General features: G+C 39.8%; 1 protein-coding gene across 2 annotated transcripts in view; it reads left to right on the forward strand.

The window, feature by feature from the left end:
* Positions 1 to 24,654, forward strand: part of IYO (RPAP1-like, carboxy-terminal protein) — a 261,793-nt gene that overhangs the window by 61,984 nt on the left and 175,155 nt on the right. For both annotated transcript variants that reach the window (XM_089404854.1, XM_089404855.1), the window contains exon 4: positions 11,980 to 12,149. In XM_089404854.1, coding sequence (XP_089260980.1) covers positions 11,980 to 12,149 — 170 coding nt within the window. The remainder of the gene's footprint in view (positions 1 to 11,979; positions 12,150 to 24,654) is intronic.

A 24,654-nucleotide genomic window follows, 5' to 3' on the forward strand; every position in this document is an offset into this window, starting at 1 on the left:
TCCTACACCTCTCGACGAGAGGAATCTAATAAAAATATTATTAGCCATGAATAAGATGACCCACATGAAGTTTTGCCCTGGTTGCCAATTTTAACACTTTTGACAAGTACATTTTATGATGACTCAAATACATTAATGAGGACCGAACCTAGTTACATTTTCCAACATTTTCGGCTAATTATTTTGCCGTTTTTTGCCAGAAAATGAAAATAATAAAATTTTGAGGGGATAAACATATTTTCAACCCTCAGAAATTGTTTAAATTGAAAATTGAGATGTAGAGGTCTAATTATGATTACTCATAGCCCCATCGACTTCTATAGACATTAGATTTTACATTTTACATCAAAATAATTATTAAAATCCTGACCAGTGGGAAATTTTAATAATTAAAATTAAACTTTTAGACTTCACCAAATTTTGCAAGACTTAACCATATATGGTCTGGTATGACATTATACATTGACTCTATACACTAGGACTCACTTAAGACTTCACCATCAAGTCCCACTCTAGCTTTGGGATATATTTTGGAGAAAAACTCAACCAATTATTTGTAGTTGAAGAACACAAATAATTAGCTGAGGTAAAAAAACTACCTAGAGTGAAAATATCTAGCAAAAATCATAAGCTCATCGCTTCATAAACATACTAGAATCATTTTTACATAATGGCCCACAAGGCTGCAAAATTTGGATTACAATTGAAGACCAGAAGCTATATGATTGATGACGAAATCTGAAAAATTTTGATTGCTTTGAAATATACTTTGCTATAGTGTAGTTGACACATGAGTGGTCTACAGACTTGTCATGAAACATTAGATTCTTTGAAAGCTTGTTGCAACATTGATCATCGAAGTGAATCACCGTATGCCCTATCTCAAGACCAAACAACCCCGAGAGCATTTTGTGAAGCCATATGGCCTCACAACTCACTAGGATTGCAACCATGTACTTAGCCCCTATTGAACTAAGTGCCTCTGAGTGCTACTTCATGCTAAACCATGAGATCTTTGTTGACCCCAAGCTAAAACAACATCCAAATGTACTCTTCTTGTCCATCACACTCTCGAGTCTTAGCCCAATCTGAATCAATATAGCCCTGCAACTACACTCCACCCATAGTTTTAAAAACCAAAACCGGTGAATGGACCGACCCACCTATCAAACCGGGTTTCAAACCGGAATTGGTCAAACTGGCACTGGTCAGATCTTTATGAATCGGTCTTAAAAAAATACATGAAATAATTAGTTTTTAATGAAAAAAACTATTTTTAAGTTTTAAAACCATGATCCCAAATCAATAGATAAAATATGCAAATTTTTCTCATCTATATACTAGGTAAAGCTGAATATATCAAATTGGCACAAAGTGCAATACATATCCGCAACAAAATACATAATCAATGAGGCTCTAAATTGCCTCGAGAGTCCAAAAACAAACTTACAAGCTATGGGGTCACTGACCTACTACAAGTCTACATATAAGTGATAAACATGATCACTCATCACCACTACTAGACAAGGGATCATCAACATGAGCTACATAAATAATTTGGTTGAGTGTTTGAGGACTCCTAAAATTCTGTTGCAATATTAGAAATAGTGGTAGTTGTTGATTTCTGGTAGCATCAGATGTGCTCTAGCCATGAAAATTGGTGAAGAGGCTAAAGCACATGAGATCTCCAAGACCCAGAAATGGTTTGGACAGATTGTACCCGATTTGAGAGATATTAAAATAATTAATATTTTTAATGGAGTTCCTAAGTCTAAACTTAGGAAAAATAAAATATTAATGGGTATTAATATAAAACTGTGTTAGAAGGTTCCAAAAGTCATGGATCAAGCCAAATCTAATCTTACCCCTCGACCATTGAAGGAGCAATGCGAAAAGTATAAGAAGAGGGTTGAGTGTCAATTAGAGAACACACCAGAGTGGTCAATCATTCAATTTGCTAGAGTGGGGTTGCTAAGCAAAGTCGAATCAGTGATCAATAACGAGGGGTAGTGAGTACTGGGCAGAGAGGCAGAGATAGGGCCAAGAGACCAGCGCAGAAGCAGAGAGCGAGAGGCAGTAGGCAGTTCAGGCCACGCAGAGCCCATCAGAGACGGTGCAGAGGCTAGAGGGATTGCGTCATCCACGCAGAGGCTACAGGAGTGACGCAGAGGGTCCCAGAGGCTGTGCAGTGCCTCAGAGGGCCCCAGAGGCTGCACAGTGCCTTAAAGGGCTGACGTAGAGAGGTTTGAGGCTGACGCAGGGCAGTGGGAGGCTGAAGCTGGAGAAGGTTTCGTGGGACAGGTTTTTTGAATACCTGTTTCCAAATAGAGAGGTATTGTTGCCGTGTATTTTTTCTCTGTCGAGTGAGCTGGTTAGGCACCCAATTGTACTCGAGGAAATACTGCATAATAATAAACCCTCAGAATTGTTGCATCGATTTTCCCGCATTGGGTTTTTACGGGAACATTTGTCAAAAAATAACGGTGTCACTTGCGTGTTTGTTTTCTTTCAGCTGATGATCTGTAGATGTTGAGATTGTATTGTGTTTATTTCGTTATTTATATGTTTTAAATAACTTGTTCGAATTTAACAAGTAGAAGAAATAAACCAACAAAATACATATTAATTTTCTAACGGATAGACTTAGAAAATTCAACATGGTATCAGAGCGTGGTTGTAGATCACAGGAGAGCTGAAGGCATCAGCTAAGTAGAGCATTTGCAACAAAATCTACTGTCTCGAGTGACAGAAGCTGATCCTTGCAGAAAGTGACAGAAGGAAAGGTTGACGCAGAGGGACTGTGTCATCAGCCCGGGCCAGAGAGAGGCTAGTGCAGGGGCTAAGGAGGGCAAAAAGAGGCTCACACAAAGCCACACAGAGACCAGTTGGGTTGATGCAGTTGGCTAAGGAGCAGTTTTGCCAATGCGGGGATTGCGCAGAGCTTAGAGGCTCAGTGCTTCAGTTGCTGGGGCATAGGAAGTTGTGGGAAATTTGCGGGAGCGAAGCTTGTGGGGTATTGTGGGCAGAACAATACCTAACAAGGCAAAACCAAGGTAGAGGGAGTTGCTACCGAGGTGGATTTCTAGCCAAGGAATCCAGATCAGTGTTGCGAGTGCATAGAAGATCGGAGAGGTGCAACTTGACGATTGGCAGGAGGATTTCCAGAAGGGAAACTAGGACTCAGAGGGAGTTTAGCAGAGAACTTCCAGGCGGGAAGGAGAGAGACTTAACTGGAGTTGATAGAGAACTTCCAGAGTGAAGTATAGAGACTTGAAGGAGTCGACAAAAGAGCAGAGAGATGGCCATGAATGGGCTGAGGGATCAGGACAAGCTAGACGAGGTGTCCAACTTTGTCCTCTAGAAGGCCAAGATTTTGTCCGTTCTATGTGCAATGAGTGCTCATGTACCTCTAGAGAAGAGGTGGGGAGACATCGAGCTGTAGTCAGGAGGACTACAGGCGATGAGGGCAGGATCCTTGAGGTATCCAACCTCTTGGATCATACCTTGCTACAGGAGACCCGAAGAGAGCGTAGCAGAACTGGCGGATGTCGGTAGAGACAGATGCGGATGAAGCGGCGAAGAGTGCTACAGTGCAGGAGTCCTCGGGTAGCGCGAGGCTAGCACGCTGCAACAGTGATGGAGGCACGAGAGTGTTGCAACGGTGCGAGATGGCACAGAGAGGTGTGCAACAGTGCGAGATGCAAGGAGTTGTTGCAGCAACGCAGAGGTCAGTAGAGGGAGCACTTGTTAGCGGCAGAGAGAGCTTCAACATCGGGAGTGTTTCTAGCCTGACAGGGTTGTCAGAAGTTGGGTGGATCAGTTACTTACTTCTCAGTAACTGAGGTGCAGTGCAGTAGCAGTTTGAAGTAGCATGATGCAGCATGATTAGAGGGGGATGCAGTGCAAATACAGTGTTGGGAGGATGGACGAGAAGCAACACAGATGCAGAGGGAGCTGCCGTACAGATGCAGCAGTGGCAGTGGGAGGGCCATGGGCAACAGTACAGGATGCAACAATGCAGAGGATGTTGGGTGGGGAGACCTAGCATTAGCACAGGTACCGGTGCCAGATAATCAGAGTGAGGCTCATTGAAGAGTATTACTAGAGCACAATCCTCGCTAGGAGGGAGTGTTGATTTGTGGTAGCTCTGATGTGCTCTAGCCATGAAAATTCGTGGAGAGGCTAAAGCACATGAGATCTCCAAAACCCATAAATGGTTTGGACAGATTGTACCCGGTTTGAGAGATATTAAAATAATTAATATTTTTAGTGGAGTTCCTAAGCCTAAACTTAGGAAAAATAAAATATTAATGGGTATTAATATAAAACTAGTTTAGAAGGTTTTAAAAGACATGGATCAAGCCAAATCTAATCTTAGCCGTTGATTATAGATTTAATCTCGGCCGTTGACATACTAATGAGAAAAGTATAAGAAGAGGCTTGATGGTCAGTTGGAGAACACACCAGAGTGATCAATCATTCGATTTGCTAGAGCGGGGTTGCTAAGCAAAGTCGAATCAATGATCAACGATGAGGGGTAGTGGGTACTGGGCAGAGAGGCAGAGACAATGCCAAGAGACCAGCGCAAAAGTAGAGAGCGAGAGGCAGCAGCGAGTTCAGGCCACGTAGAGCCCAACAGAGACAACGTAGAGGCCAGAGGGACTTCGTCATCCACGCAGAGGTTGCAGGAGTGACATAGAGGGTCCCAAAGGCTGCGCAGTGCCTCAGAGGGCTGACACAGAGAGGTTTGAGGCTGACGCAGGGTAGCAGGAGGCTGACGCAGAGGCCAGAAGGGCCAGCGCAGAGCTTCAAAGATGCTGGAGAGGGTTTCGTGGGACAGGTTTTCTGAATACCTGTTTCTGAATAGAGAGGTATTGCTGCTGTGTATTTTTTTCTCTGTCGGGTGAGCCGATTAGATACCCAGTTGTACTCCAGGAAATACTGCATAATAATAAAACCTCAAAATAGCTGCACCGGTTTTCCCACATTGGGTTTTTTCGGGGTCATTTGTCCAAAAATAACGGTGTCACTTGTGTGTTTGTTTTCTTTTAGTTGATGATTTGTAGATGTTGAGACTGTATTGTGTTTATTTCGTTATTTATATGTTATTAAATAACTTGTTCGAATTTAACAAGTAGAAGAAATAAACCAGTAGAATACATATTAATTTTCTAACAGATAGACTTAGAAAATTCAACAGTAGTAGTAGTCGCAGAAATAGACATCAAAACTACAAATCACTGATCAACATGATCACTCATGAAACTCATCATTGATTCAGCGCTACTAAAAATGAGATCATTAGCAAAAGATACATAAACATCATGTCGCTCAAAGTCTTCAAACTTGGATTGCTCAACCTTATAATATGATAGAAATTGAAAAAGTTTAACATGCCTAACTAGTGATTTTGGTTTGAGTGAAGTGTTCATAACTTCATCTCCTCAGCCTTATAATGCGGTAGAAAAAGTTTAACATCCCTGACCAATTATTTTCCTTTGAGTGAAGGGTACATTCTTGTTAAGGCCATGGTAGAGGAGTTCAACAATCAATACCACCAACATCAACAAAGTTCGAAAATCAATGGCACCAACATCAAGGTTCTTAAAGGGCTTCATGCTCTTGATCAAACACTAATCTCATACCCTCATGCATGATAGAATCAAATGGAAACATTGTAAACCCCCAAACCATGAAATCCTGAAAACCATTTAGTCTGCTGAATTTTGAGTGAACTCTAAAATTCTAGTTTCTCCATATGAAATCCAATGAGGTCAAAACCACTCTCAAACATCATGAGTCATTTCATGGTAATGTTAAAAATTTAAGTAAGAGGATGAAAATGAAAAATAAAGGAAATGTCACTTTTACTCTAAGAATTTAACATTACCATTGATTGCTAGTGTTGATATGTGTGAGGCACATGAGAGGGGAGGCATGCTTTTCTTAAAGGGGTTGTTTTTGGAGGGAACAACCCCGAATTTCCTTCAAAATGGTATCAAAACTCATAGAACTGCATTATGTGGGGTCTGTAGTTGGCTTGGCAATAAACCGACCAGTTTATGAAGGAACCAAACGATTTATGGGAAAATTGACCGGTTCCTTCATAAATCGGTTGGTTTATGGCCAATCAGACCAAGAAACCGGTGCGCTGCTCAGAAAACCAAGTTTTTTCAACCGGTTTGATGGCTAGGGCTAATGAATTGACCGATTTGACTGGTATCCGGTTCAGACGGACCGGTTTTGAAAACTATGACTCCACCAAATCTGGCATATCTAGTCCATAGTCCACTGTACCACGAAGATACCTGAGCTCATGTTTCGCTGCCACCCAAAGAACCCTCCTTGGTTCCATGAACTGGCTGAGTGTATTCATAGCAAAATATATATCCAACCTAGTATTAACCAAATACATCAATGACTCAATCAACTGCCTGCACAGTGTGAGATCACCAACCTACCCTAAAAAGCATTGAGCTTCTTCAAGTTGGTAATCATGAGTGTAGACATCTTCCTGCAATCCTCCATCCTGAATCTCTCCATGGGAAAATCTCTCCTAGATGCAACCACACCTCCAGTCCCAAAAAGTAGTGCATCAATTTAATATTTTTCATCTTGAACTCTGAAGCATAGTCCGCCTTGCACATCCCTGCGAGCTTCTCTGATCATATTGGAAAGAGATCGTCAACATACAATACCAAGATAAGTGACTCACTATCAGAAGTATATAGTCCAAGTTGGAGTCCGCCTCACTCTTGGTGAAGCCCAATCGAAGCAAGTACCCATCAATCCTAGAGTACCATGCATGAGATGCTTTCTTAAGTCTATACAAGGCCTTCTTCAGTTTGCATACATGGGACTCCCTTCCATGTAGCCCAAATCCCTAAGGTTGCTCAATATACACCTCTTTCTCAATTACACCATTGAGGAAGGCAGTCTTCACCTCCATCTGATGAATCCTCCACCCTATCTTCGAGCCAATAGATATAACTGCTCTAATAGATGCATATTTGGCAAAAGGTGCAAATGTCTCCTCATATACCACTCCCCCCTCTTGCCATGAACCTCGTTTTGTACTACTTGATACTGGCATTTGTTGCATGCTTGATCTTGAAGATCGTTTGAGAATTGACAACTGATTCCCCTCGGGCCTCGATAATATCTCCCACACATCGTTCCTCATGATGGAATTATACTCTTCCACCATGGTGTTCCTCCAGACTTGTTGTCTTGCTGCATCCTCAAAGGTATAAGGCTGGAACTCATTGATGTTACTCATTAAGGCCATATGACTAGAAAATCTGGTTGGTGGTCTACTCTCCTTGAAGATCTTGCTAGGAGCCTTCATAGGCTCCTCCGCATCCCTCAAGGTTTGCATGGCCCATCTCTACCTCCTCTTGGTAGAGTTTGAAGGAACATCTACTCCTCTTGATCAAAAGGTTGTGACCTTGCTGCTGGTGTTGTTGTCCTTGCTCAACCTTAAGAGCCTCTTGCTTCCGCTCCTCTGCAACTGCCTGACCTGTCTCATGAGACATCCCAAAGGTCCTACCCTCCTCAAATCTAACATCCTAGCTAACTACTATCTTTCTCTACCTTGGAATGTAGACCCTGTAGACCTTTGAGATCTCACTGTATCCAACAAAGATCACTCTCTCACATGAGGGCACCAACTTAGTCCTTTTCTCTGATGGAATACATACATACATTTGGGTATCGAAGATGCGAAAATGGCTCACCTCCTGTCTCTCTGCTATAAATGCGTCCTTAGGAGTCTTGTCCTCGATAACCCTGTGAGTATTCCTGTTCTGTAGGTACATTGTTCTGTTACAAGCCTCTACCCACGGGTACATAGGCAAGTCCTGATCATGGATCATTGCCTTTATTACTTTGAGTACAATCTTGTTCTTCCTCTCTGCCACTCCATTTTGTTGCAAATTGTAGGGCATTATTAGTTTTTTCTTGATTTGTGCTTCCCTACAAAAACCCTTGAACTCATTGGGGTATACTTGCCCCCAATTTTTTGATCTTAGGATGTTGATCTTCTTCCTAGTTTGGTTCTCCAGAAGAGCTTTAAACTCTTGGAATTGATTGAAGACCTTATCCTTGGCATTCAGAAATTAAATCCATGTCCTCCTGTAATAGTCATATATAAAGGTCACAAAATAACTAAACCCAAATACAAAGTCCATTGACATAGGGCCACAAACATCAGAATGTGCCAAATCCATCACTCCCTTGGACCTAGCCTCATTGTCAGGAAATGCTGCTTGGCCATGCTTGCCAATTGCACATCCTTTGCACACACCATCTTGCTCCACGCTATACTTCGGAAAACTAGTGACCATCTCCTGTAATAGTGGTAGAGCCCTTTAGTTTAGATGCCCCATCCTCTTGTGCCAAAGCTCTCTTTGGTTGTCATCGTCATGTACAAGGGCCTTCATTGGCTATCCTTTCAACATCTATAGGTTGCTTTCTCTACTGTCTATCACTCGCCTCATGCTAGGATCAACTCCTTTCGGCCTGACAAATATTTCACCTCCTGCAAAACTGGCCTCAAGTTCTCTATCCTCCATATTCGAAATGGAGAGCAATTTCTTCTCCAACCCTAGTACCTACAATAGTTCACCTCCATAGGACTCCTAGTGTCCATTCAGAACTCTATGCTACCAGTACACTCCACTGAACTCTATGCTACCAGTACACTCCACTGAACTCTATGCTACCAGTACACTCCATTGCACACCTAGCATGGAGGTGAACTATTGTAGGTACTAGGGTTGGAGAAGAACTTGCTCTCCATTTCAAATATGGAGGATAGAGGACTTGAGGCCAGTTTTGCAGGAGGTGAAATATTTGTCAGGCCGAAAGGAGCTGATCCTAGCATGAGGCGAGTGATAGACAGTAGAGAGAGCAACCTATATATGTTGAAAGGATAGCCAATGAAGGCCCTTGTACATGACAGTGACAACCAAAGAGGGCTTTGGCATAGGAGGATGAGGCATCTAAATTAAAGGGCTCTACCACTGGTATAGGGGATGGTGAAGGGATCACAAGATCCTGTCATATAACGAGAAGCTCCGCTGTCCATAAACTGCGGCCTCGGAAAATCAACCTCTTTTACCAACTATCTTGGCCATATGACGAGATGGTGAAGGGCCATACTGGTGAAGGGATCAGAAGATCCTATCATATGACGAGAAGCTCTGCTGTCCATAAACCATACACCACATGTCATTGTGCCTAAAAGATTGGACACCAATGGAAACTCGAATCTTTGCCATACTGGTGAAGGGATCACAAGATCCTATCATATGACAAGAAGCTCCGCTGTCCACAAACCATACACCACATGTCATTGTGTCTGAAAGATAGGACACCAATGCAAACTCGAATTTCTCAGACAACTCATCCATTTGTGCGCTGTTGATGTCTTCCTTTTGCCTTTCTTCTTGTTTGTGCACTGTCTAGCGTAGTGACCATACTTGTGACATGCAAAGCACTTGAGTTTGCTCATATCCTTCTTGTTCTCCTTGTGAAGATCCTTCTGCACTCTGGTTCCACTTGGCTTGATCCTTGCCCTTCTTTGTTTGCCTAGCAAGAGCATGTTTACCTCCACTTCTACGCTGCCCACCGAACTTCAAGTTCTCCCAAATCTCCTTCTGGGTGAAGTCATCGCACAACGTGGTCCAATCAGGAAGCTTGTCTCTAGTAAGGATACCCATTAGAAAGGTAGCCCATTGCTTGGTACAACCACTCAAGGCTCTCTTAACGTGTTCACCCTCTTCCACAGGCTCCCCAACAGCTAACAATTCATCATAAACCTGTTGGATTCTTGTGAACTGTGAGCCTACAGTTTCAGATATATTCATTCTTATGCTTCTTAGTTTCTCTATCAACACCCATCTTCCTATTTTGGTTGTTACTTTGGTACATGTTCATCAACGCTGACCACATTTGATGAGTTGTACGCTTCTTTGATATGTGAGAGGTTATTTGATCCTTTATAGCATCCAATATGATCACTCTAGCCTTCACACCCTTCAGATTGTGATGTCTACTTGTGTAGGATCCGATGGTACTTGGACCTCTTTTTCTGCAAGTTCCCACAACCTATTTGCCATCAAAGCAATGGTGATCCTCTCCTACCACGAACTGAAGTTTACAGCCCCTTCAACCTATCTTCAAATCTCAAACTTTATGATGCCATCTTCACTAGATCGATTCAGCCACAAAACACTAGTTGGGAAATAGAAATTCTGTTGGTAAAACAATTTTGCTGTTGTAAAACCCTTGTGTTGTATGATATTGCCCACAAAGTTTCTAGTGCTTTGATATCATGCTTAATCTCCTAATACCAGATCTGATTTATTTATACCTAAACCATTAGTTTATACCTAGAAATTATTTACTCTATAAAATCTGAAAACTATTGGAGAATAAATTCACTGGTATTTTAACATTTAGAAATTAAATTTGTAGTGGAAATAAAATATGAAAATCAATTACACAACAATAGAAAAATTCTCCCCAAAACAATCTTCCTTCATTTTATATTACCTAGGAAAATTAGGGCCTAGACCTACAGAGAATACAAAGAAAAATCATAGCTTTTTGGAAGCTGGAAATCAGCGCCGCTGGAAAATCAGCCTCAAGGAATTTGACTGTCCTGGAACTTAGCCCTCCTGAAAACTTGGCCTCGGAAAATCGGCCTCTTTTACCAACTAACTCGGCCCCTCTTTGTCCCTTCATACAACCCCTACACACTTGAGAAAAATCAGCTGTGGATAATTTGTCCTCCCTAGAACTTGATCGTCCTCTTCAACAATTCGGCCTTTCTCTCCTAGATTTGGCCTCCCTGAAATTTTCTCCCGAAATTTCCTTGCTGCAATCCTTTTCCCTTCTCATCAGTCTTAGAGTCTCTCAATCCTTGAGAAAATCACTCTCTCTCTCTCAACAATAACTGTGTCTTCATCCTCTCCCATAGGTTCCCTTCATAATTTCTCCATGGGCCAAATCCCTAATCTCCAAAGTGATAGACAACTACTAAATCCTAGCCTTCTTAGATCAACCCTAATATCCAAAGTGATAGACAACTATGATTAAATCCCAGCGTTCTTAGAGAAACAGTGGAGATTAGATCTAAGTCACTTGAATAATTTAGTATTTATCATTAGATAAACATTAGCTCAAGTCAAAATTTATTAAATAATTAATCAATGTACTTTTTCCTAAATTAAGAACATAGGAAGGAGATCATATTAGTTGCTCCTCTTGAACAACCACCTAATGAGGACTTGTCTCCTGCATGCTAGACACAAAGCCTATGCAGAAGACCTTCTGAAGCTGCAAAATCAACAAGGATGTCAAGAGATAAGTGCAAAGCTTTCTGAGAAGAGTGTCTATGAACAGATCTGTCTTATCATATCCTTCTTCCTGTCTTCAGGCAAAAGGGGAACTATACAGAGACAATAGCACAATGTTTCAACAAGTCTTGACTCTTTATCACTGGATATTAGTGGTTGATATTGAAGGTTGGCATATATCACAGTAATTAATACACATAGCACCTTTCATCCATCTTGCTTCATATAGCGGGTTGAAGAAAAATGACCCCTCAAATGTCAGGCAAGATAATTTTATTTTAGTTTATTTTGCTTGTGCAGGCCAGGGTTCAAATATAATTCCTTCCTTAATAGGCACCCATGTTTTCGCTGTTGTTTGGGAAGTCTACACCAGCCATCGTAAGGAATGTTATCTTGGAAGCAAAAAGTGTGTAATGCAGTTGATTGTGCTATAAGCACCTAGGTTCTTTTAAAAAGTCTATTAGGAAAATTTGAAGTGTACATGCAACGGGGTGGATTCAAAGTATGGTAGGAAATTTGGGTGTCAAAACATATTGTAAGCTTTTGTTCTCTTCAATTTCATCCTTTTAATATGCCACATTATTCTCATTCAGTAATCTTATTTGTTACACTGCAGGTACCAGGTCAGCGGGCTGTTGCACTGCAGTTAATTGGTGCTGTGCTTGATAAAGCTCTGGTCCACTTTCAGTTGAATGATGATATGCGTGGAGTCAACAAATCAGTTGATTGGCAAGCTGTTTGGTCATACGCACTTGGTCCGGAGCCAGAACTGGTTTTGACATTAAGGTAAGATCTTGCATCTATAATTTCTTTTATCGTTTGCAGTAAAATTTCTTTCTACAATACCCTATAAATAATGCATTGAATTTTCATTTCTCCAAGTAAAAGAATTAAATTGCATTGCTCGAACTTCAGAAAAATTAGTTATGCTGATGCTGTAGTTGAAATTATGTATGTTATTGATGATTTATGTCTTAGGGAAAAATGTATCTATTTTTATTCATAAAAAGATTAAAAATAGATGACGGCTGTTATCACACAAATCTGCACAAGCAAATTTGCCTCATGGCTGTGCGCAGACCAACCCTTGTCATGGTTGGAAAATCTCTCCATTCACACTCCTACACAATGTTATCAGAACTGGTAGACCCATAGGACTGGGAACAGGTCAATATTGGACTGGAACGGGTAAAAAAATGGGACCAAAAAACCGATCGGACTGGGAACAGGTCAATACTGGACTGGAACCGGTAAAAAATACCGGACCAAAAAACCAATCAACCAAAAACACATAAAATATTCAAATTTTAAAGAAAAACATATATTTTCATGTGCGTCGACTCCATATGAATCCAAACCATTTATACACAAATAAGAAAAAGTTCTCATTTATATAGCATGTAAGGGTGCACCATCCATCTCTAAACTGAAAATACATCAACAAAAAAGCTCCAGATGGCCTCCAGCATCCAAAAACAATCATGCTGCAACAAATACCTACATATTATAAAAATCATTACCTATATTGGGATCTTTGTCATCAATATCACCCTCTAAGCATTAAAATAAGATAAAAAAAATGTAGCATGTCAAGTCAAGATTTTGTTTGAGTGATGAGTACTTTTTTAGTAGGATCATGATAGAGGAGTTGAAAGCCAATGCCACTAACATCAAGGTACATAGAGGGATTGGTGCTCTTGATTAAATACTAGTTCCATACCCTCGTACATGACAAAATCCAATGGAAACATTACAATCCCCCCCAATCCTGAAATCCTAGAAAACTGTTAAGTCTGTTGGATTTTGAGTGAGATCTAAAATTCTACTTTTTCGATATGAAATCCAATGAGGTTGGAGCAACTCTCAAACATCCGGAGTCATTAAAATTTAAGTAAAAGGATGAAATACTTAAGAATTTAACATTACCATGAATTGCATAGCATTAGTAGGGCAATATGGTTATCAAAAGTTATTGTTTTTTTTTAAATAATTGTGTTCAAAGGGTCCTTGGCAGTATTATACCAAACCAACCGGTTTGAAAAGGCCGGCTCGGTACCGAACCAGCAAAAGACAGTGTGATTCACCAGCGAAAACCGATTTTGCCCTCCATCTGGTCGGACCGGCTGGTTCAGACTGGTTCGGTTCCGTTTTGATAACATTGCTCCTACTCTTCCTGTCTTAGGGAGGTGTCTGGTGTCCATATTAGATGTATGCTTCCGCCTAATTATTAGATCTCCATGTATTCCAAGATGATCAGAGCACTAAAAACTCACACTCAGGCTGTCTGCAAATAGTCAAGAGCAAGGGTAAATTCAAATGATAGTTTTTAAATGGCTCAGATGATGTGTATGACAACAAAAAATAAATGGATTTTACATGAAAGAAAGTGCACCTTAAGTCAAGAAATTTCAAAGTAAATGCACAAAAGCCACACTATACCTCAAGAACGATTAGATCAACACAACCAAGAGATTTTAAGGGTTAAAACAAGCATAATATCAAATCACTTATTACCTAGGTGGGGGTTGGAGGAGATATTATGCAAAACATTAGGATTGTCTGCATCATAATGAATGATAAGTGACAGTCTGTTGTTTAGTTCCTTGCCAATACTTGAGGTGGAGGTCAGGTTCTCGTGGATGAAAGACTGAGAGGCAATTTGTTGCTACTGTTTCCAAAATGAACTGCCTAACCCTTTCACTGTTCCTCCAATGTGTATATATAAAGAACACTTCCTTTCAAAATCTGGTCAATCTACTTGCTGAAAAGGCAAGAATAAAACACATGAAGCTCAAAAGTCCTGCATGTTTGTCAAGTAGATAATCTTTCCATCCATAAAGGCCTTTTCTTCCTTTTTGTTTTGGTGGGGTTTTCTTAAAAATGATCTCTCTTCTCCCAAGCAATGTTATTGGAAGTGGACTGGTGGATGCATACAATTATAAACTGTTAAAATTGGCAACTAGGGCCAAATTCCACCTTAGGACAACTCATATGATGGAGATGATTATTGCATTGGATTCCTCTTTTCGAGAGGTCCAATTTTGATATAAAGATTATTTCATTATGACAAGCAGAAATGGAATTTTGAATTTATACCTTCTCATGCACAAATTGTCAAGGTCGGCCTCAGTCAAATGTAGGCTCATGAAGCCCAATGGATGTGTCTCCTCACCCTCAACGAAGTGTATGAATAGGAGTGACCTCTCTCTCATTTGGACCTTCACTCATTACACATCACATCATCTCTCTCTTCTCTTATTTCGTACAACTATTGGAGATTGCCTTCTCTTCTTCGCACGTGTGGCAGGAGGCTGAGTTTTTCTGGGTCAAAGAGGTCAAAGTTTCAGAGCGTTGACTAGTGTTGACCAAGGGGGATTTGACCAGCGTTGACCTCGGTTTTTGCACCAAAATTCTGATTTTTCTAGGCCGCATTTATTGGCACAGAAATCGAGGAGTTTGGGATAGGTTGACCAGTGTTGACTTCAGATTTGACTGCAGAAAATTACAGCAGTGTTTCTCTCTCCTTTGACTGTGTTTGATCGAATTGTTTTGGGCTGATTTTGACTCTCCTGGAAGACCGAATTGGACTGCTGTTTGGAGGACATTTTGGGACAACTTTGACCACCGTTGACTTTTTGGTTAGGGCTGCATTGACTGTTGATTTGGCAGATCTGTTTTGGGCTTGTACTTATTATATTTGTACTCTCTCTCTCCGTTGAACTATTGAAGAATAATAATGATATTTGATCAAAGGGTTTCCCCACATTGGGGTTTGTCCCTGGGTTCCGCCACATCTTGTGTCCTCTTGTCTTGGCTTGTCTTATGCATATGATTTTATGTTCTATCTGCATTTACTGTCAATGTTTATAAGTTAATGTGATTGCTACTAGATATAATTGGAATTTGTCATTGGGCTGCTAAAGGAACATTGAAGTAAATTGTCTTAAGCATAGAACATACCATTGTTATCTAAAATTAACATGGTATCGAAGTCGAGGTGAAGACAAAGCCCAAACAAGAGTGAAGCAAAGAAATCACTAAGAGAAGCTGTTGGAGAAGGACTTGGAACTAGTCCCAATGACGACTACATCTTTCTTCAAATCCGAAGACAAGCTCAAGGACAAGTCCAACTATCATGCATGGGAGATGACTTTAGATTTGACTTTGGAAGAGAATGATGCCATGGACTATGTCAAAGGAAGAATAGTAGAGCCTCCTTCAAATGCATTCGTTGTTGCACAAACCAAGTACAAGAAAGGTGAGGTAAAAGCTAAGAATATTATTGTTGATTCCATTCATAAGCCTTTGGTTGCATATATTTCTGATTTGGAAACATCTAAGGAGATGTATGAAAAGCTGGTTGAGATGTTCAAAGTGAACAATGCAAATCAAATTCTCTTTCTCAAGAACAAGCTGAAAGATATCAAAATGGATATAGGAGAATCCATCCAATTGTACTTCATGAGGATTACCGAGATCAAGAATGATCTATCTATTGGTGAAGTCATTGGTGACCAGGAACTCTACCTTATTGCACTTGGGGGCCTTACAAGGGATTGGGATCAACACTAACATTCTCAACAATGATAGGATTCCAGGATTTGATGAACTATTGGCCAGATGCACTCAAGAAGAAATAAGGATGATGGAAAGAGACAAGCCCTCAAATCGAAACAATCCTATTGCCTTCTTCGCTCATTCTAAGAGAAGAAACAATGTTGGTCCAAGGAATCAAGGACAAGGGTTCAAGTCGAGTTTCAGAGAAGGAAGAAAAGGAAGGTGCTTCAATTGTAACAGGTTTGGCCACTTTGCTAGAGAGTGTCCTCACAAGAAGGATACTCCAAGAGATGATGACAAAAATAATAACAACAACTTCAAGGGCAATGGCAATCAAAAGAACAATAGGTTCAATAACAAAGGAAACATGAATGCTCCTGCTGCTCGAAATGGAGGTGGTTGTCCTCCCAAGAAGTCGAGAAACTCCAGGTGTGATGAAGTTAATGTTGTAAAGCAAAAATAATTTTATCTTATTTCTACGCTCTCCATCGCTTGTCCTCCGGATACATTGGACCATTGGTTGATTGATAGTGGTGCTTCAAGGCACTTCACTGGGTACAAAGAAGCTCTCTCTAACTTGGTTGAAAAGAAGACAAATATGGAGATTATACTTGGGGATAATGCCGCTTATCTCGTGAAAGGAATTGGGACTGTTACTTTTCACTTAAATCAAGGTCAAACCCTTCACCTACAAGAAGTGCTATACGTACTTGACTTGAAAAAGAACTTAGTTTATATTTCTGCGATGGAAGACAAAGGTTTTAAGGTGTCATTCATTGATGGGAAGGTTTGTCTTTGGCAAAGGAACCCAAGAGATGCATTGACTCTAGGATTCAAGGTTGAAGGTCTTTATTAGGTTGGAGGAAGTCCGTTTGGAGCAATGACTTGTCATACTTCTCTTAAATCCTAATTATGGCACCAGAGATTTTCTCACCTTCATTTCAAAGCCTTACCCTATATAAGGAAGATGGTCACAGGGATGCCTGAATTCAAATTAACTCATGAAGGTGTTTGTCAGGGATGTGAAGCTGGAAAACATAAAAGGAGACCATTCCCCTCAAGTGAGACTCAAACCACCGATATTCTTCAATTCGTCCATTCTGATCTATCAGGTATGTTTCCCGTGATATCTTTGGGTGGATATTTGTATTATGCTATTTTTGTGGATGACTTCTCTCGTAAGACATGGATCTATTTCTTAAAGAAGAAGGATGAAATGTTCAAATTGTTTTGTTCCTTCAAATCTTTGGTCGAGAATCAAACAGTGAAGAAGATCAAAATATTGAGGACGAATAATGGGACTGAATATGAATCAAATGAATTCAAAGACTATTGTAGAGAAGTTGGCATTAAGAGGGAGACTACAACCGCTTATACTCTTGAACAAAATGGTGTTTACGAAAGGAAGAATCGTACCATCATTGAAGCCACCCAGGCTATGCTTCATGATCAAGGTCTTCCGAAGTCCTTATGGGGAGAAGCTGCCAACACTGTTGTCCAAAACCGATGCCCACGTCAAGCTTTGGACATCAAGACACCCGAAGAAGTATTCACCTATAAGAAACTTGATATTTCTTAGTTTAGAATTTTTGGTTGTCTCGTATACTTTCATGTGCCGAAAGAGAAAAGAAACAAACTAGATGCATCTGGGAAGAAAGGAACATTTGTAAGCTATAGTGAAACTTCGAAGGCATATAGAATCTATGTGCCTGGTCAAAGGGAAGTGGAATTAAGTCATAACGTCACTTTCGATGAAGATTCTGCACTTAGAAAGATTCAAGATCTTCTTATCCCTAGGAAGGCTAATGATGATGTTGATGCAAAAAAGCAAGATGAATCTCTGTTTGATGTACTGATACCCAATGTTGAAGGACTGATGGATCCAATTGATCCACCTCCTTGTGAGCCCTCTACTACAAGAAAGACGACTTTCTGGTTTAAAGATACTCTTGAAGATGTCGAGAAACACATTGCATCGAGGGGGACATTTTGTGAAAGCAAGAAGCCGAATAGGTACCAAGGGTACTTAGGTGCCATGAGTACCATTGTACAATCTGAGCCTTGTACATTCAAAGAAGCCGTGAAGCAACAAGTTGTTGGAAACGCTGAGAGGGGGGTGAATCAGTATTTTCTTTCAATTGTTATTATTACCAGTTAGATTCTTCACAATATAATCAGAGAAACGTATAAGAATAATTTTATTGAGTATAAAAGAATAGATACCATGTATGATAATTATTCCCAAGCACCAACTTGGTTTTGATGAGGCTTCGACCTCTAGGGCTTCGACCCTATCTAATCCAAGGCACCTACCTTGTGTTTAGGAGCACCAACTCCAAGGACACCAATCCTGTTGTTTAATAGAGAATGTGTAAGGTACTTACTTCAATGTTCTTGGTATATTTTTCAATGTCTTCACTACTTCAGAAACGAAAACACTTTGGCTTTGCTTCGTACTTGTCCTTGATTTACTTCACTGTCCACTGTCCAAGCTTATAAGATTACAATCAACAGTCCGAGAGAATACAAGTTATGATCTTCTGCAGTGTTCGAGTTACCACAGTGCAAGGCACCGTTCCAACAGTCCAAGCTATAAAATAGCAGTGAATAGTTGAGTCTGTTGAGAGAATGCAAGTAAGGATTTTCTGTAATGACCGAAGTATCTTCTCCTCAGTCCGAGTCTAACTGAGGTAATAAAACTACCCAAACAGTCGTTGACACATAAATAAAAGAAGTGCCAAAGAACGTTGCTCGATTCTGAAGGTGTAAGGCTAGTCTCGAGGCAAGCCACTCCCATTAATTCGAGAATTTATGTAACGATGCAATCAAAACAAGAGACTCTGTAATGAGACAGTCAATCCAAGCATTCACTCACCAATTTGGGTTATTGTTGTGCAGAAATTCAGAGGTACAAAAAGTCCAAGGTGAGAAAGTCCGATGTTCGCTCAAAAACCTCATCCGCAGGCTGTCCGAGATTTTTCATGCTGACTGTAACTCGGTTGACCCAGAAATAATATGAGTTGCGGTATTCTTACTCACTTTGGTTCACGAGGTTGCCATCCGAGGTGAGAAAGTCCGATGTTCGCTCAGAAACCTCATCCGCAGGATGTTCGAGATTTTTCACGCTCACTGTAACTCGGTTGACCCATAAATAATATAAGTTGCGGTATTCTTACTCACTTTGGTTCACGAGGTTGTCACCGTTGCCGAAGATTTCACGCTGACTGTATTTCGGTTGACCCAAGAATAATATGATATGCGTTTACCGTATTTTTCCCTTAAGTTCACGAGATGTGAACCTCGCTTTATCTGCTGTGTATATCTTCGCTGTAATTCTATGTGTTTTCAAATGAAATTGTGCCATAATATGTATACGTAGAATGTTGTCTATGTCCGAAATGTGGAGCCGACCAGTCATGCCGACATATTACAACGAGGCTTCCATAATACGATTTGTCATTTTCGCTGATAATTTTGAAGTGAACTAAAATGGGCGTGTATTGTGTGGGGACCATCGTAGGAGTTTGTTGGGATCACTTGTATGAAATGAATGTCATATGGTCATGCCCTTTTTATTTATTTATTTTATTATCCATGTCTTTATCACCCATCAACACTTTTTTTTATTAATATTCTTTAGGGTTTGGGTTCTAGGTTTGTAGCATATTAGGATTTTCATTTGCCAATAGGGTTTTATTAATAAAGGCTAAGCTTTGCCAATTTTTAATCATGTTAGGGTTTTTATTTTAGGGGTTCAGATGTAGATGCTAGGGTTTCCTATTTTAGGGATTTAGATATAGGGATACATAGGATTGAGGTTTCACACCTTTAGCGTTTAGTAATGTTATGGTTAGGGTTTGATAGTCGGGTTTGATAGTCCTAGGATTAGGGTTATGAATCACAAGAATATTTTGTCATCTCAACAATGCCATACTGTCATAAATGACAACCTTGATTAACAATCTCCCCCTTTTTCATTGATGGCCTTGTCCTTCCAACATTCTCTCCCCCTTTGACATCAATGGCAAACGGGGTGCCAAGTACTCCCTCTGTCACATTGCTTCTTATGAATAGTTGTTCTTCATAGGTATGTTACTCCCCCTGTCATGGTGCCCTACTCTTGTGAAGATGATTATTTAATGTGATGCAAGAGCAATAACCCCCATCTTTTGGCGAAGATGTTCAAATGCTTCTCGAGGAAGAGGTTTTGTGAAGATATCAGTAATCTGCTCCTTGGTATTGATATATTCCAACTTTATGTTTTGTTCAACTACTTGTTCACGAAGAAAATGATACTTGATTGGTATATGTTTGGTCTTTGAGTGCATCACTGGATTTTTGCTGAGACTGATAGCACTTGTGTTATCACAATAGATGGTGATTGGTTGGTTGGTATCTATGTTAACATCCTTTAGAGCTTCCTTCATCCATAATATTTGAGTACAACAATCTGCAACAACTATATACTCGGCTTCAGCTGTAGATAGTGATATGGATGTTTGTTTTTTGCTGAGCCAAGATACTAGTACTTTTTCGATCACCGACACTTTCGGCCCAATCAACATCGGTTTATGCAGTCACAGTAAGAGTTGAGCTCTTAGGGTACCAAAGTCCAAAATCAAGAGTTCCTTTCAAGTATCTGAGAATTCTTTTTACAGCTAACAAATGGGATTGTTTAGGAGCTGATTGAAATCTTCCTACCATTCCTATTGCTTACATAATGTCAGGTCTCGTAGTAGTTAAGTATAGGAGGGCTCCAATTATTGACCTGTAATGAGTTGCATCTACTGGAGGAGAGTCATCATCTTTGCTTAATTTGCAATCTGTGGTCATAGGTGTGCTCATGGGTGCACAGTCTTACATTCCAAATCTTTTAAGCACGTCTTTAAGATATTTTGCTTGAGATATGAACATCCTTGCTGTGCTTTGAGATACTTGTAGTCCAAGGAAGTAAGATAATTCTCCTATCATCAACATTTCGAACTCTTTTGACATATTTTGAGAAAACTTATGGCTCATCTCATCATTATTGCTAGCAAAAATCAGATCATCAACATAGACAAGAGTGACTAGTAACTTATCCTCATCCATCTTCATGTAGAGATTACTTCCTGCCACCCCCTTCTTGAAGCCTTGTTGTTGTAGATAGTGATCCAATCTTGCGTACCATGCTCTAGGAGCTTGTTTGAACCCATATAATGCCTTTTTCAACTTACAAACAAAGTCTTTTCTTTCTGCTAGATTAAACCCTTCTAGTTGCTCCATGTAGACTTCTTCCTTAAGTTCTCCATTCAGAAATGCTGATTTTACGTCCATTTGATAGATTTTGAATCTTTTTGAGCAAGAAAATGCCAAGAACATCCTTATAGCTTCCATACGAGCTACTGGTGCAAAGGTTTCTTCAAAGTCGTTTCCTTCAATTTGTGAATAACCTTTACAGACAAGCCTTGCCTTATTTCTGATGATTTGTCCATCTTCATTCATTTTGTTTTTAAACACCCACTTGGTTCCAATTATATTTTTATCCTTTGGTCGAGGTACCAGCTCCCATGTCTCATTCTTCTCGATTTGAGACATTTCTTCTTCCATGGCTTTTACCTAATGAGGATCCTTGCTTCAGTGAAAGTTTTTGGTTCTATCATAGATAGGAGAGCAACATCATTTTTCCTTGGTGTACTTGTCATCCTTCGTCGGGTTTGTATCCCCTCGTCTACATTGCCAATAACCTGCTCTTCCGGGTGATGTTTTTGGAGGAATTTTACCTTTGAAGGGGTTTGAGATGGTTCTTTTTCCTTTTGTTTTTCTTGATATTTTTCCTCTTTTTCAGGTTCTTCTTCGTTTTCTTCAATGAGAGGGTCAACTTCATGATCTTCAATTTCCTTTTCTAGAAGATCTTCATCAATCTTCACATCAATGCTTTCCACTATTTTCCGTAGTCGATTATTGTAGCACTTGTAGGCTTTGCTCCTAGTAGAATATCCAAGGAATATTCCTTCGTCAACCCGAGAATCAAATTTTCCTGGTGAGTCATCATTGATTTTTATGAAGCATTTGCTTCCAAAAATCTTGAAGTATTTTACTGAAGCAGGTCTTCCTTTCCATAATTCATAAGGAGTCTTCTCATTATTTGGTCTTAGTTGAGTTCGATTCAAGGTATAAACTATTGTTCCGACTGCTTCTCTCCAAAATTTTGGCTGCAAGTCAGCTGCTATTAACATTGTTCTTGCCATTTCTTGAACAGTTCGATTTCTTCTTTCAACTACCCCATTTTGCTTGGGTGTTCTAGCAACAGAGAGTTCTCTTTCAACTCCATGTACTTTACAGAATTCATCAAATTCTTTTGATGTGAATCCTCCCGCTCAATCTGTTCTAAGACATTTAATCTTAGAATCCTTTTCATTTTCTACAAGAGCTTTAAGATTCTTAAAACATTCAAATGCTTCAGATTTATATTTTAGAAAATATACCCACATCATTCTAGTATAGTCATCAACAAATAAAGCAAAGTACCTTTCTCCTTGGAGTGTCGGAGTTCTAGTTGGTCCACATAATCAACATGAATGATCTCCAAAGGTTTTGATGTAGAGAACTCCTTGGTCTTGTGGCTGGTTCTAGTTTGCTTTCCATGTTGACATGGACCACATACACCTTGATTTGGCTTGAATAACTTTGGGATGTCTCGCATTGCATTGATCTTGCTGATATTGATCAAGTTATCGAAACTTGTACGTCCCGATCGCTTGTGCCACAACCAACTTTCATTTGTTTGACTTAGGTAACATTTATCTTCTTGAATTTTGTTCAAAATGTAGACGTTATCTGATGTTCTAACTCCTTTTGCCACCAGTTCTCCTGAGGAAGAGTTCCTTATTTCACAATCTTTAGTGCTATAGACAACTTTATGTCCTTGACCACAGATTTGGCTAACACTTCAGAGATTGTGTTTGAGCCCATCTACTAGCAAAGCATTTTGAGCCTTTCCTTTTCCATTAATAAGGGTAACAGTTCCTTTTCCAACAATTTTGGCAGATCCACTTCCAAAGGATACATTTCCTTCCTTTTTGTTCAATGAGACAAACTTCCTTTTGTCACCCGACATATGTCTGGAGCACCCATTATCCACAAACCAATGATTTTCATCACTGTGAACACATAGAGCTAGGCCACATTTATCTGTATTGGGATTCTCATCTTTTGCTTCTCTTCTTTTGAGAGGGAAATTTTGTTCATTATGTCCATTATCATTACATAATGGACAAATTGGATCAAATTTGGCTAAAGGATCAAAAGAGTTGTAGGTCTGGATTTGTCCTTGCCCTTTGAGACCATATGGTTTGTTTGTTTGATCCTTCAATTTTGGTGTTTCATTCTTACGAGCCATGCAATGTTTAGCTTGGTGACCAAAATTTTTACAATAATAACAATGCCCAAAAAAGATAGTTTGGTACTTGTTGTAATAGCCATGATTTGAATCAACATTCTTCCTTGGAGTTACTCTTTCTTCATTCTTTGGATTTGAGATGGGCCTTTGATGAAATGTTTTTTCTTCCTTTGGGTTGCTGGAAAGTATGTTGGCATAGCTTTTTGCATTATTCTTAGTACTTGATGATTCTCCTTTAAAACCTATCCCAGATTTGTCATACTGAGGTTTTTGAGCATTTAGGATAATGTCAAGTGTTTGGGAGCTTTCCCAACTCCTTTTGATTTGCTCCAATTCCTTCCTCAGAGATACTATTTCAGCTTTATGATTTTCACAAATTTCTTCCTTTTCTTTTAGCTTATTTTCCAAGAGGTCTTCCCTTCTTTTTGCTTCCTCCTTTTCTACCTTGAGAGAGATGATTTTATTTCGTAATTTCTCATTTTCTTCAATGGCACCCATTAACAATTCATCTACATTTCCTTCTAGTCATGAATCATCATCATTTGTGAATGCCATGAATAATACTTCTTGGCTTCCATCATAGTCATTTTCTTCATCTGATTCATCATTACCTCCTTTGTGATGAGGGAAATGATTAGTTGATTTCTTTTTGATGACTACAAATTCATCTTCATCAGACTCATCTTGGTTAGAGAAGAAATTCTTCTTATTAAACCCTTTCTTTTTGTATACTGTCCTTTTAGAATCCTCCTCATCATCACTATCATGCTTATGAGGACATTTTGCAGCATAATGACCTATTCTTCCACATTTGAAACAAATAAGAGGGTACTTACCTTTTAGCTTGGATCCTTTCTTTAGTCTTCGTACAAATTGTGCCAATTCGGATTCAACATCGGAGTCATCATTGCTGGTATTCCATCCTTTCCCCTTTTTTGATTTTGAGGCCTTGAATGCTGCATCTTTGGAACTTGAGATTCCTTTTCTCATCTCATAGGCAATGAGGATTCCATGAAGTTTATCCATCTTGAGAGTATCTAGGTCCTTGATTTCTTCTATAGCACTTACTTTGGAGTCAAATCTGTCAGGGAGAGATCTTAAGACCTTTTGAACAACAATGTTTTCTTCAATCTTTTCTCCCAATCCTTTAAGAGAGTTGACCACTTCAGCTACTTGGAGAAAGTATGATGCAATATCTTCTTCATCATCCATTTTCAAACTTTTGAATTGCCTTCTATGAGTTTGGAGCTTTGCCTTCTTAACTTTGGAGTCCCCGTCGTATAAGCTAACTAGCTTATCCCATACTTCTTTGGCCGAGTCACAATTCATGACTTTTGTAAATTCAGAATCAGT

Source organism: Pinus tabuliformis, chromosome 2_2 (assembly GCF_031772625.1).
Source record: "Pinus tabuliformis cultivar Carrire ecotype Pingquan chromosome 2_2, CPIR1, whole genome shotgun sequence".
Lineage (NCBI taxonomy): Eukaryota > Viridiplantae > Streptophyta > Pinopsida > Pinales > Pinaceae > Pinus > Pinus tabuliformis.